At 37.1% G+C, this 13294-nt stretch overlaps 1 protein-coding gene across 8 annotated transcripts in view; it reads left to right on the top strand.

The window, feature by feature from the left end:
* SLC9C1 (solute carrier family 9 member C1) overlaps positions 1-13294 on the top strand; it is a 156224-nt gene that overhangs the window by 44019 nt on the left and 98911 nt on the right. For all 8 annotated transcript variants that reach the window (XM_055381594.2, XM_055381596.2, XM_055381592.2 and 5 more), the window contains 2 exons: positions 5995-6076; positions 10064-10230. In XM_055381594.2, the coding sequence (XP_055237569.2) occupies positions 5995-6076; positions 10064-10230 (249 nt within the window). The remainder of the gene's footprint in view (positions 1-5994; positions 6077-10063; positions 10231-13294) is intronic.

The raw sequence follows: 13294 nt of genomic DNA, 5'->3' as shown, positions 1-13294 counted from the left end.
GGGTGGGGGGAGGGGGAGGGATAGCATTAGGAGATATACCTAATGCTAAATGACGAGTTAATGGGTGCAGCACACCAACATGTCACATGTATACATATGTAACTAACCTGCATGTTGTGCACATGTACCCTAAAACTTAAAGTATAATTTTTAAAAAAACATAGAAAACATCGATGAAACCAGAAGTTGGTTATCTGAAACAATAAATAAGATTGATAAGTTGCTAGCTATACTAATAAAGAATAAAAGAGACTATCCAAATAAACACAATCAGAAATGACTTAGAGGACATTACCACCAACCCCACAGAAATACAAGAATCCCTCAGAAAATGTTGTGAACACCTCTGCACACAAACTAGAAAACCTACAAGAAATAGATAAATTATTGGAAACAACAAACTCCCAAGATTAAACCAGGAATAAATTGAAACCCTGAACAGACCAATAACGAGTTCCAAAATTGATTCTGCATCTAATAACCTACCAACCAGAAAAAGCCCAAACAAATTCATAGGTGAATTGTACTTTAAAGAGCTGGTACCACTTCTACTAAAACTATTCCAAAAAATTTAGAATAGACTCCTCTCTAACTTACACTATGAGGCCAGCATCATCCTAATACCAAAACCTGGCAGAGCTAGCAGAGACACAACAGAAAAATAAAACTTCGGGCCAATATCCTTGAAGAATATAGATGCAAAAATCCTCAACAAAATACTGACATACCCAATCCAGCAACAAATCAAAAAGCTAATCTACCCATGATCTAGTAGGCTTTATCCTTTGGATGCCAGGTAGATTCAATACATACAAATAAGTAAATGTGATTCATCACATAAACAGAACTAAAAACTAGAATAATGTGATTACTTCAATAGATGCAGAAAAGGCTTTTGATAAAATCCAACATTACTTCATGTTCAAAACCCTTAAAAATCTAGACATTGAAGGAAGATACCTCAAAATAAGAAGAGCCCTCTATGACAAGCCCACAACCAACATCATACAGAATCAGCAAAAGCTGGAAGCATTCTCCTTGAGAGCTGGAACAAAACAAGGATGCCCATTTTCATCATTCCTGTTCAACACAGTTCTGAGAGTCCTAGCCAGAGCAATCAGGCAAGAGAAAGAAATAAAAGGCACCTAAATAAGAAGAGATTAAGTAAAACTATCTTTGTGTGCAGAAGATATGATTTTATACATAGAAAACGTTTTGTGAAATAGAGTTTGAAGAAAACTAATCTGATAGAGGGGATTTATTTAAAAAGAAAGACTTAAAAACTTAATGATAAGTGACACTTAATGGTTGAATACTGAATACTTTCCCCTAAGTTTCAAATAAGGGCAGATATATCTGCTTTCTTCATTTTTGTGGAACATTATGCTCAATGTCCTACCTCAGGCAACAGGGAGAAAAAAGGCACACAAACTGGTAGATACTAAATAACCAGTAGAACTAATAAGTGAATGTAGCGAAATCATGAAATTCATGTTCAGTATACAAAACTAAATTATATTTTTATATACTAGCAACTAACAGAAAAATGAAATAAAGAACATAATAATAGCATCAAAAACATGTCATAGTAACAAAAATAATGAAATACATATGTATCAGTTATCATTATCTATGGCTATGTAAAAAAATTGTCCCAAAATTCAGTGGCTTCAAACAAGAAACATTTATTATCTCAGTTTCTGTGAGTCAAGAATATGAGTATAAATTAACTGAGTGCCTCTGATTGTTTCTCTCATAAACTTGCATTTAAGCATAAATTGGGAGTGCAGCCATCAAAAGGCTCAACTGGGGCTAGAGAATCTGCTTCTAAGCTGATTGTGTGGTTCTGTTGACAAGATTCAGTTGTTTGAAGGCAGTGAACTAAGGGCTTTAGTTTCTTGTTGACTCTTGGCCAGAAGCCTCTTTGTCATTTGGACCTCTCCATAGGTCAGCTTGCAATATGGTAGCTGGCTTCTCTCAGAATGAATAAGCAAGAGAGCTAGAGAGAGCAAACCCTCAAGACGGAAGCCACGGTCTTTTTTATAACCTAATTTTGAAAGTCACTTCCCATTACTTCTTCATATTCTATTTATTAGAAGTGAGTCAATACGTCTAGTCCATATTTAAGATGACTAAGTATCTAATATCAACAGTATATTTCAGCGTGTGAGATACACACACACACACACTCAAGAGTAAACTGAGTACCACTTTACATTTTCTCTTCCAGAGTGAGATGTATGCAGTATGTGGCCATGTTTGCTAACATACTCATTCTTGACAAAATTCTGATATTATAAAATGTATATGGTTAATATTTGGGCTTGTGACCTGACTTCTAAGAGCTGCTTCTATCACAGAGTTAGGCATTCAATTAACAAAGTAGGAATTTGAGCACAACCTTGTCCACAAGACATTTTAAATATCCACTTAGCCTGGTGTAGTTAGTAGGTGGATGGACACCACTTTCATAAGTTGAGCTTGAGCTCACTACTCAATTGTGCAGCTTAATATGCTGAGTAGGGACACTCCCCTATGGGTTGTCTTTATATCACCATCTTTCTAAGCCCAGAGATGTCATAAGTGACAAGAAAAATGATAAGATTGAGAAATGGGTGTCACTGCTTCATTTGGAGCACGTTATTAACTATGGTTGAAAGATCAAATAAAATAGTTTTATATTTCAACACAAATTGCTATAAGCAGTCCTTGATGTTTTTTTGATGGTATCAGCTGGAAAGCCTCAAATCTAAGAGGGCTTTCCACCCTAGATATAAAATAGATGTTGCCTATTGCTGTGCTTATAAATGAAAAAGGAAGTTGAGGACACTTTTGCAAATGCCAGAATGTAAGATTCATTCAGTGTGCTCCCTGGGCCTCTAAAGCATGCATTGACAGGATTTGCTTATTTTCTAAAATTAGCTTCATTCAATATTTATTATTCTCCTTTTCCTCTCTGAGAATGAACTCTGTATAAAATAAGCTTCTGCCTATTTGCATTTATCCTCCAAACCCAATCTAACAGAATGTTTTCATTTTAAAAATAAGAGGGGAAAAGACCAGAGTTTTCAGGAGAAAACTGGAGGAAAATGGGGACGAAACCTCAGAAAGCAGCTATTCTCAGCAGCTTCGTGGTTAACAACCTTGATGCTGCCTCTAGTCTCTGTCTGTATTCTTCTGCATTTAACCTTCAGATTGTAAGCCTTTTTGGCAAGCTTTTCTTCTGTTTTTTAAGCTCTTTTCCTGAAATTTTCTATGAAGGGCTATGGCACCATTAATGCTGCTGAATATCTTTAAACTCTTAGCACAGGCAAGTGCGAAGCTTAAGGCCACTACTGGTGGGGAAACCAAGTGTCCTCTGTGCCTTTTTTCTTTCTGTGAAGTAATTTAAGGACATCTAAAAAATTAGATTTTAAAAAGTTATCATCTTGGTACAACACTGTGTGCATATACACTTGGAAGTTTAAAAAGGTGTTTTGTCTGGAACTTAGAAGCAGCTCTAAATCTAGTAGGGCAGACTTTCTAACATACCTAGTTTTATTTATTGGCTTTGCTGGAGTATGATAGGAAAATGACGACTCTTACTCAGCTCTGGTATTGCTCATAACTTACCAAGAGGCTAATACTAAACTTGGAAAATTGTTTAAGTACATTTTATCAAGCAGTCTGGGTTTTGTTTTTTTATTATAGTTTTTAATGGATATCTGAAAACTGAAGGAAACTTTAAAGGTTTTTTAATGGTGCAGGTGAAGGTGCCAGTTGCTATTTGGTATCACACTCTACAAAAGCTTAATTACTTTACTTGATGCTGGTTGCTAAGCAGCGATTGTACAGAACATAAGCCTACTGGGTGCCTTTACAAGCCAGAGGCTGGTGCTGCACTCTTGATGTCATGTGAGGAAATAATGCACATGCTCTAATTGCTCACCAGGAAATAAACCTATAAACAGAAAATGAAGAACAAAAAGATTGCTTGAAATAAAACATGATCAACATGACCATATTTTGAAACATTTCAGGAAGGTTGCTTCTTGTCAAACTTGCCTGGCAGAGTTTGTCCAAAACTTGTATTTAATAAATGAACACCTGACTTACAAAAAAAAAAAAAAAGATGACTAAGTATCAAGAGATGGATACCTTTGAGAGCCAACTTAGAGGCTTCTTTCCAAAATATGCAAGACTTGTGCACTGAAAACAACATGGCATTGCTGAAATAAATTTTTAAAAACCTACATAAAATATATATTCCAATCATGGATTTGAAGACTTGGAATTATTAGGATGTCACTATACTCATTGCAATTCCAATCCCAGAAGATTTTAGAAAGAGATACCCAAAATCTAAACTCCATGTAGAAATACAGAAGACTGAGGATAGCCCTAATAATTTTGAAAAGGAAGAACAAAATTTAAGGACTTACACTATCTGATATCAGGACTTATTATAAAAATACAGTAATTCAGTAGCATGCTGGCATAAGAATAAAAAAAGATGGAGTATAATAAAGAATTCAAAAAAGACTCACATATATGGTGAATTGGTTTTTGACACAGATTCTGAAACAGTTCAATGAGAGAAAAAATATTTTTTTCAATAAATGGTGCTGAACTACTGGATTCACTTAGAAAAAAAAAAAAGAAAAACTCTATTTTTACCTCACACCATAACTAAAACTGATTTGAGATGGACCATAGACTTAAATATAAAATAAAAAACTCTAAAATTTTTTGAAGAAAATACAATGGTAACCCAATTTTTTTTAAAAACGTACAAAATATTTGAACAGACACTTCTTCAAAAAGAAAGATGTGTACTAATATGCATGTTAAAAGTATTCAACATTACTACTCTAAGGAAATGCAAATTAAAATCACAGTGAGACATGTCATATGCTATTTAATTTATACGAAGATTTTAGAATTGGCAATTCTTATCTACAGAAGTAGAAATCAAAATACCAGCTGCCTCTCATTGGTGAAGGACTGATTAGGAAGGAGCATTAGAGAAATTTTGGGGATGTGAGATATTTTGCATCTTGATAGGATTGAGAGTTATATGAGTAGATATACACTGTCAAAATTGACAAAATGGTACTTGAGTACATTTCAATGTATGTACATTATACCTCAGATTTCCTTATTACCAATGCTTGGGCTGCACCCTTGACGAATTAGATCAGAATATTCAGTGGGGACCTCCTGGGTACCAATATCTTAAAGTTTCCCTTATGATTCTAATGTGCAACTTTGGGAGCCTCTAGTGTGGTTTCATGCCTATCCCTAATTCCATCTGTGGATATAGAACAGAAGACTAGCTAGGGTGAAACATAAATTCTGGAAGTTGGAATTCCATAAATCCCCAAAAATGTGTAGCCTCAGATTGAAAAGTGTTAGTTCATTTGTCTATCAAGACTGACTTGAGATACAAGTAGATAAAGATATCAAGTGGCACCAAAGACATTTATTACTCCTTCCTGACAATGAAAGGGTACCAGTGAGGCAAAGTGTGAGGTGGAGAAAACATATCAAGGGCCTTGAGTTGTTCTCCTTTCCCAGGTAAGGAGAATTGTTTGATGCAGATATGCTGGTAATGTTGAATAGAGAACGGTGTGGCCATGCACAGCCAGGTGTGTATAGTGGATAAGGATTGATAAAGTATAAGTGTATTCTCAGCTACCAGGAAGTGCAACAGTGGAATTCAAAGATAAATATTCCTTCCCAATGTCTGTATAAGTATTGATATACTTGTCAAAACTTGTGTCCTAATTTTGGTTTGGTAACGAAACATGGATGAATTACATGCAGGAAGATAGAGAATACCCAGAGCGCTTTCATCATGTCTTAGATTAATTCCTCCCCTGCCATGAGCATCTATTAACACAGTACAACCTAGCTTAATTTATATTGGAAAATAGCTTAATTTATATTGGTAAATATAGGCTATATTATATGAAATTGTCATGAATACTTACTTTGTATTTTTTTCAATTCTAGATATTATTTCATGGAGTGTTAGTATGCCTGATAACCCTTGTTGTCAATAGATTTATTTTGCCAGTGGCAGTTACTATACTAGGTAAGCCCTAACAGTTACTATTCCTGTGGAGAGAAAAACATTCTAAGTATGGTAAAGAAGTGCTAATAATAAAGAAAGAATCCATATACAGCCTAGGCAACATAGTGAGACCCCCGTCTCTACAAAAAGTTTAAAAATTAGCCAGGCGTGGCAGTGCACACCTGTTGTCCTAGCTATTTGGAAGGCTGATTGGGGAGGATCGCTGGAACCCAGGAGGCTGATGCTGCAGTGAGGCAAGATCACACCACTGCACTCCACCCTGGGCAAGAGAGCAAGACCCTGTCTCAAAAAAAAAAAAAAAAAGAATCCATATAAATTATATAAATACAAGTCAGTGGTGCCTAATTTTTTTCAAATTTTATTTGACATGTGCAGGTTTGTTACATGGGTATATGGTGTGATGCTGAGGTTTGAGGTACAGATCTCATCACCAAGGTAGTGACCACAGTACCCAAAAGGTAGCTTTTCAACTCACATCCCGTTTCTCTTTCCCCACTCTAGTACTCCCTGGTGTCCACTATTCCCATCTCTATGTTCATGTGTACTCAATGTTTAGTTCCCACAAAAGATATTGGATTTTCTGCTCCTGCATTAATTCACTTAGGATAGTGGCCTCTGGCTTTATCCATGTTGCGGCAAAGGGCATAATCTTGTTCTTTTTTATGGCTGCGTAGTATTCAATGGTGTATCTGTACCACATTTTCTTTATCCATTCCACCACTGATGGACACTTAGGTTGATTCCATCTCTTTGCTATTGTGAATAATGCTGTGATGAACATACAAGTGAATGTATCTTTTTTGTAGAATGATTTATTTTCCTTTGGCTATCTTGGGGTGGCTAGCTTGAATGGTAGTTCTGTTTATAGTTATTTGAGAAATCTCCAAACTGCTTTCCACAGTGGCTGAACTAATTTGCATTCTCCTTTCTCACCAACAGTATATGTGTTCCCTTTTCCCCACAGCCTTGCCAGCATCTGTTATTTTTTGACTTTTTAATAATAACCATTCTGACTGGTGTGAGATGGTATCTCATTGTGATTTTGATTTGCGTTTCTTTTATGATTAGTGATGATGAGCATTGTTTCACGTGTTTGTTGGCCACTTGTATGCCTTCTTTTGAGAAGTGTCTGTTCATGTTCTTTGCCCATTAAGATTTTTTTTGTTTTAATTTTTGTGGATACATAGTAGTTGTATATATTTATGGGGTGCATGAGATATTTTGATATGGGTATAGAATGTGTAATAATCAATTAGGGTAAATGGAGTATCCATCACCTCAGGTGTTTATCCTTTGTGTTACAAACAATCCAATTGTACTCTTTTAGTTATTTTTAAATGCACAATTAATTATTCTTGACTATAGTCACCCTCTCGTGCTATCAAATGCCAGATCTTTTTCATTCTTTCTATTTTTTGAATGCATTAACCACCCAAATTTTCCCTTACCTCCCCACTACTCTTCACAGGCTCTGGTTAATCATCATTCTACTCTCTATCTCCGTAAGTTTAATTGTTTTAATTTTTAGCTCCCACAAATAAGTGAGAACATGCAAAGTTTTTCTTTCTGTGCCTGGCTTATTTCACTTAACATGACCTCCAGTTCCATCCATGCTGTTGCAAATGACAGGATCTCATTCTTTTTAATAGCTTAATGGTATGCCATTGTGTATATGTATATTTTCTTTATCCATTCATCTGTTGATGGACACTTAACCTTTGCCAAATTTTAAATGGGATTTTTTTTTGCCTGTTGCTTTAAGTTCCTTGTAGATTCTGGATATAAGACCTTTGTTAGATGTATAGTTTGCTAATCTATTCTCCCATTTTATAGGTTGTCTGTTTACTCTATTAATAGTTTCTTTTGCTTTGCAGAAACTCTCTAGTTTAATTAGGTGTTGCTTGCCAATTTTTGTTTTGTTACAATTTTTTTGGGGACTTAGCCAAAAATTATTTCTCAAGGCTGGTGTGGAAACATTTATTTCCTAGGTTTTCTTCTAGGACTTTCATAATTGAGGTCTTACATTTAAATATTTAATCCATCTTGAGTAAATTTTCGTATATAGTGAAAGGTAGAGGTCCAGTTTCATTGTTCTGCATACAGCCAGCCAGTTATCGCAGCACCATTTATTGAATAGGGAATCCATCCCCCATTGTCTGTTTTTGTCAGCTTTGTCAAACATCAGATGACTGTAAGCATGCAGCTTTTCTTCTGGGTTCTCTATTCTGTCCCATTGAGCTATGTATCTGTTTTTGTACCAATACCATGTTGTTTTGGTTACTGTAGACTAGTAGTATAGTTTGAAGTCAAGTAGTGTGATGCTTCTGGCTTCATTCTGTTTGCTTAGGATTGCATTGGCTATTTGGACTCTCTTTTGGTTCTATATAAATTTTAGAACTGTTTTTCTCTAATCCTGTGAAAAATGACATTAGTAGTTCAATAGAAATTGTGTTGAATCTGCATATTGCTTTGAATAATGTGGCCATTTTAATGATATTGATTCTTTCAATCCATGAGCATGGAATGTTTTTCCATTTATTTGTGTCATCTCTGATTACTTTTACAGTGTTTTATAGTTCTCCTTGTAGAGATCTTTCACCTCCTTCGTTAGCTCTATTCCTAGATATTTCTCTTTTTTGTGGCTATTTTCTTCTTTTTTATTTTTAAAATGTTTGTTGGTACATAGTAGGTGTATATGTTTGTGGGGTACCCGAGATGTTTTGGTACAGGCATGCAAAGTGAAATAAGCACATCATAGGGAATAGGATATCCATCCCCTCAGGCATTTATCCTTTGAATTACAAACAATTCAATTGCTCTTTAAATTATTCTTAAAATGTAAAATTTTAAAAATGTTTAAAATTTAAAATATGACTCTTTAAATTATTCTTAAAATGTAAAGGTATTATTGACTATAGTCACCTTATTGTGTTGTCAAATAGTAAGTCTTATTTATTCTTTCTATATTTTTGTGCCCATTAACCATCCCCACCTGCCCCCATCCCCCCACCACCTTTCTCAGCCTCTGTTAACCATCATTCTACCCTCTATGTCCATGAGTTAAATTGTTTTTATTTTTAGATCCCACAAATAAGTGAGAATATGTGATGTTTGTCTTTCTGTGTGTGGCTTATTTCACTTAACATAATGATCTTCAGAAAACACAACAGATGCTAAATTTCTCAGGAAGCTAGAAACTGGATGTGTTCTAGAACAAAAAGATAGCTCAAGAGATTGGAATCTTAAAAGATAATGCAGATAATTTATCATATGTGCTTAACTGGCTCATGAGGTTATGGAAGCTAAGTCCCAAAGTATGCATTCCAAAGGCCTGAGAACTAAGAGCCAATGGTACAAGTTCCAGCTAAAGTCTGAAGGTGGGAGAAGACTGAAGTCCCTGCTCAAAGACCATAAGGCAGAGATAACAAATTCTCTCTTGTTCAGACTTTTGTTTTATTGAGGCCTCCAACAGATTGGATGAGGCCCACCCACATTGGGAAAGACAATGTACTTTACTCAGTCTACCAATTTAAATATCACCCTCATCCAAAAACACTCACAGACACACCCAGAATGTTTAACTGAATATATGGGCACCCTGTGGCCCAGTTAAGTTGACAAATGAAACTAACCATTATACCTCTGTTTCTTTGTTTCCTCATATCTCAAACTGGGAAAAAGGACTCACCTCAAAAGATGGCCAAATAACCAAAAACTTAATGCATGCAAAGTGCTGAAATGCACTTTTGCAGAATATAGTAAGCACTCAATAAACATTAGCTATTACTATTACATGCCTCACCTTTTGTGAGAAGAAATATGAAAGCAGAAAATGTTTAACTCTTTAGTATTCCCATTATTAAACAGTTTATGTTGAAATTTTATTTAAAGATTAGTGACAATAAGTTAAAAACAAAAGTAAGCTTTCTAACCCATATCAAAATGGTGGTGTTTCTACTATTTATCAAATGTGTGTTTGTATCAAAGGTCTTCGTGATGCCACATCAACAAAATATAAATCAGTTTGTTGCACATTTCAACACTTTCAAGAGCTAACCAAGTCTGCAGCCTCTGCCCTTAAATTTGACAAAGATCTTGCTAATGCTGATTGGAACATGATTGAGAAAGCAATTATACTTGAAAACCCATACATGGTAAGCAAGTAATATCTTTTTTATTGCTTTAATGCAGATTTGATTATACTGAAGTATAAATCAGATCATAAATATTAATTCACAAGTTTTAATATTTGTAATTGATAGAGAAGTCATGTTAATAACTCTATTTAACAAAGTAGTAAGGGGGAGTGTTAAGGAACTTCATGATCACTGTGGGGCAAAGTAGAAGTCATAACCCCTTTGAATATATATGTTTAAAATATATGTTTTGGGGGCACGGTTCCAAGATGGCCGAATAGGAACAGCTCCAGTGTACAGCTCCCAGCATGAGTGACGCAGAAGACGGGTGATTTCTGCATTTCCAACTGAGGTACCGGGTTCATCTCACTGGGGCTTGTCGGACAGTGGGTGCAGGACAGTGGGTGCAGTGCACCCAGTGTGAGCTGAACCAGGACGAGGCATCGTCTCACCCAGGAAGCGCAAGGGGTCAGGGAATTCCCTTTCATAGCCAAGCAAAACTGTGACAGATGGCACCTGGAAAATTGGGTCACTCCCACCCTAATACTGTGCTTTTCCAATGGTCTTAGCAAACGGCACACCCGGAGATTATATCCCGCACATGGCTCAGAAGGTCCCACACCCACGGAGCTAGCTCATTGCTAGCATAGCAGTCTGAGATCAAACTGCAAGGTGGCAGTGAGGCTGGGGAGGGGCGCCCACCATTGCTGAGGCTTCAGTAAGTAAACAAAGCCACTGGGAAGCTCGAACTGGTTGGAGCCCACTGCAGCTCAAGGAGGCCTGCCTGCCTCTGCAGACTCCACCTCTGGGGGCAGGGCATAGTTGAACAAAAGGCAGAAGAAACCTCTGCAGGCTTAAATGTCCCTATCTGACAGCTTTGAAGAGAGTAGTGTTTCTCCCAGCATGGAGTTTGAGATCTGAGAACGGACAGACTGCCTCCTCAAGTGGGTCCCTGTCCCCCAGATAGCCTAACTGGGAGGCACCCCCCAGTAGGGGCAGATTGACACCTCACAAGGCCGGGTACCTCTCTGAGAGGAAACCTCCAGAGGAACAATCAGACAGCAACATTGCCTGTTCAGCAATATTCGCTGTTCTGCAGCCTCCGCTGCTGATACCCAGGCAAACAGGGTCTGGAGTGGACCTCCAGCAAACTCCAACAGACCTGCAGCTGAGGGTCCTGACTGTTAGAAGGAAAAACAACAAACACAAAGGACATCCACACCAAAACCCCATCTGTACGTCACCATCATCAAAGACCCAAAGTAGATAAAACCACAAAGATGGGGAAAAAACAGAACAGAAAAACTGAAAATTCTAAAAATCAGAGCACCTCTCCTCCTCCAAAGGAATGCAGCTCCTCACCAGCAACCGAAAAAAGCTGGACAGAGAATGACTTTGACGAGTTGAGAGAAGAAGGCTTCAGATGATCAAACATCTCCAAGCTAAAGGAGGAAGTTCGAACCCATCGCAGAGAAGTTAAAAACCTTGAAAAAAGATTAGATGAATGGCTAACTAGAATAACCAATGCAGAGAAGTCCTTAAATGACCTGACGGAGCTGAAAACCATGGCACGAGAACTACGTGACGAATGTACAAGCTTCAGTAGCCGATTCAATCAACTGGAAGAAAGGGTATCAGTGATGGAAGATCAAATGAATGAAATGAAGTGAGAAGAGAAGTTTAGAGAAAACAGAATAAAAAGAAATGAACAAAGTCTCCAAGAAATATGGGACTATGTGAAAAGACCAAATCTACGTCTGATTGGTATACCTGAAAGTGACGGGGAGAATGGAACCAAGTGGGAAAACACTCTGCAGGATATTATCCAGGAGAACTTCCTCAATCTAGCAAGGCAGGCCAACATTCAAATTCAGGAAATACAGAGAACACCACAAAGATACTCCTCGAGAAGAGCAACTCCAAGACACATAATTGTCAGATTCACCAAAGTTGAAATGAAAGAAAAAATGTTAAGGGCAGCCAGAGAGAAAAGTTGGGTTACCCACAAAGGGAAGACCATCAGACTAACAGCTGATCTCACGGCAGAAATTCTACAAGCCAGAACAGAGTGGGGGCCAATATTCAACATTCTCAGAGAAAAGAATTTTCAACCCAGAATTTGATATCCAGCCAAACTAAGCTTCATAAGCAAAGGAGAAATAAAATCCTTTACAGACAAGCAAATGCTGAGACATTTTATCACCACCAGGCCTGCCCTACAAGAGCTCCTGAAGGAAGTACTAAACATGGAAAGGAACAACCGGTACCAGCCACTGCAAAAACATGCCAAATTGTAAAGACCATCGATGCTAGGAAGAAACTGCATCAACTAACAAGCAAAATAACCAGCTAACATCATAATGACAGGATCAAATTCACACATAACAATATTAACCTTAAATGTAAATGGGCTAAATGCTCCAATTAAAAGACACAGACTGGCAAATTGGATGAAAAGTCAAGACCCATCAGTGTGCTGTATTCAGGAAACCCATCTCACGTGCACATAGGCTCAAAATAAAGGGATGGAGGAAGATCTACCAAGCAAAAGGAAAACAAAAAAGGCAGGGGTTACAATCCTTGTCTCTGATAAAACAGGCTTTAAACCAGTGAAGATCAAAAGAGACAAAGAAGGCCATTACATAATGGTAAAGGGATCAATTGAACAAGAAGAGCTAACTATCCTAAATATATATGCACCCAATACAGGAGCACCTAGATTCATAAAGCAAGTTCTTAGAGACCTAGAAAGAGACTTGGACTCCCACACAATAATAATGGGAGAAATTACCACCCCACTGTCAACATTAGACAGATCAATGAGACAGAAAGTTAACAAGGATATCCAGGAAATGAGCTCAGCTCTGCACCAAGCGGACCTAATAGACATCTACAGAACTCTCCACTTCAAATCAACAGAATATACATTCTTCTCAGCACCACACCACACTTATTCCAAAATTGACCACATAGTTGGAAGTAAAACACTCCTCAGCAGATGTAAAAGAACAGAAATTATAACAAACTGTCTCTCAGACCACAGTGCAATCAAACTAGAACTCAGGATTAAGAAACTCACTCA

This window comes from Gorilla gorilla, chromosome 2, assembly GCF_029281585.2.
Source record: "Gorilla gorilla gorilla isolate KB3781 chromosome 2, NHGRI_mGorGor1-v2.1_pri, whole genome shotgun sequence".
Taxonomy (NCBI): domain Eukaryota; kingdom Metazoa; phylum Chordata; class Mammalia; order Primates; family Hominidae; genus Gorilla; species Gorilla gorilla.
Note: the sequence above shows the minus strand (reverse complement) of the source record. Positions and strands in the feature narration are given on the sequence as shown.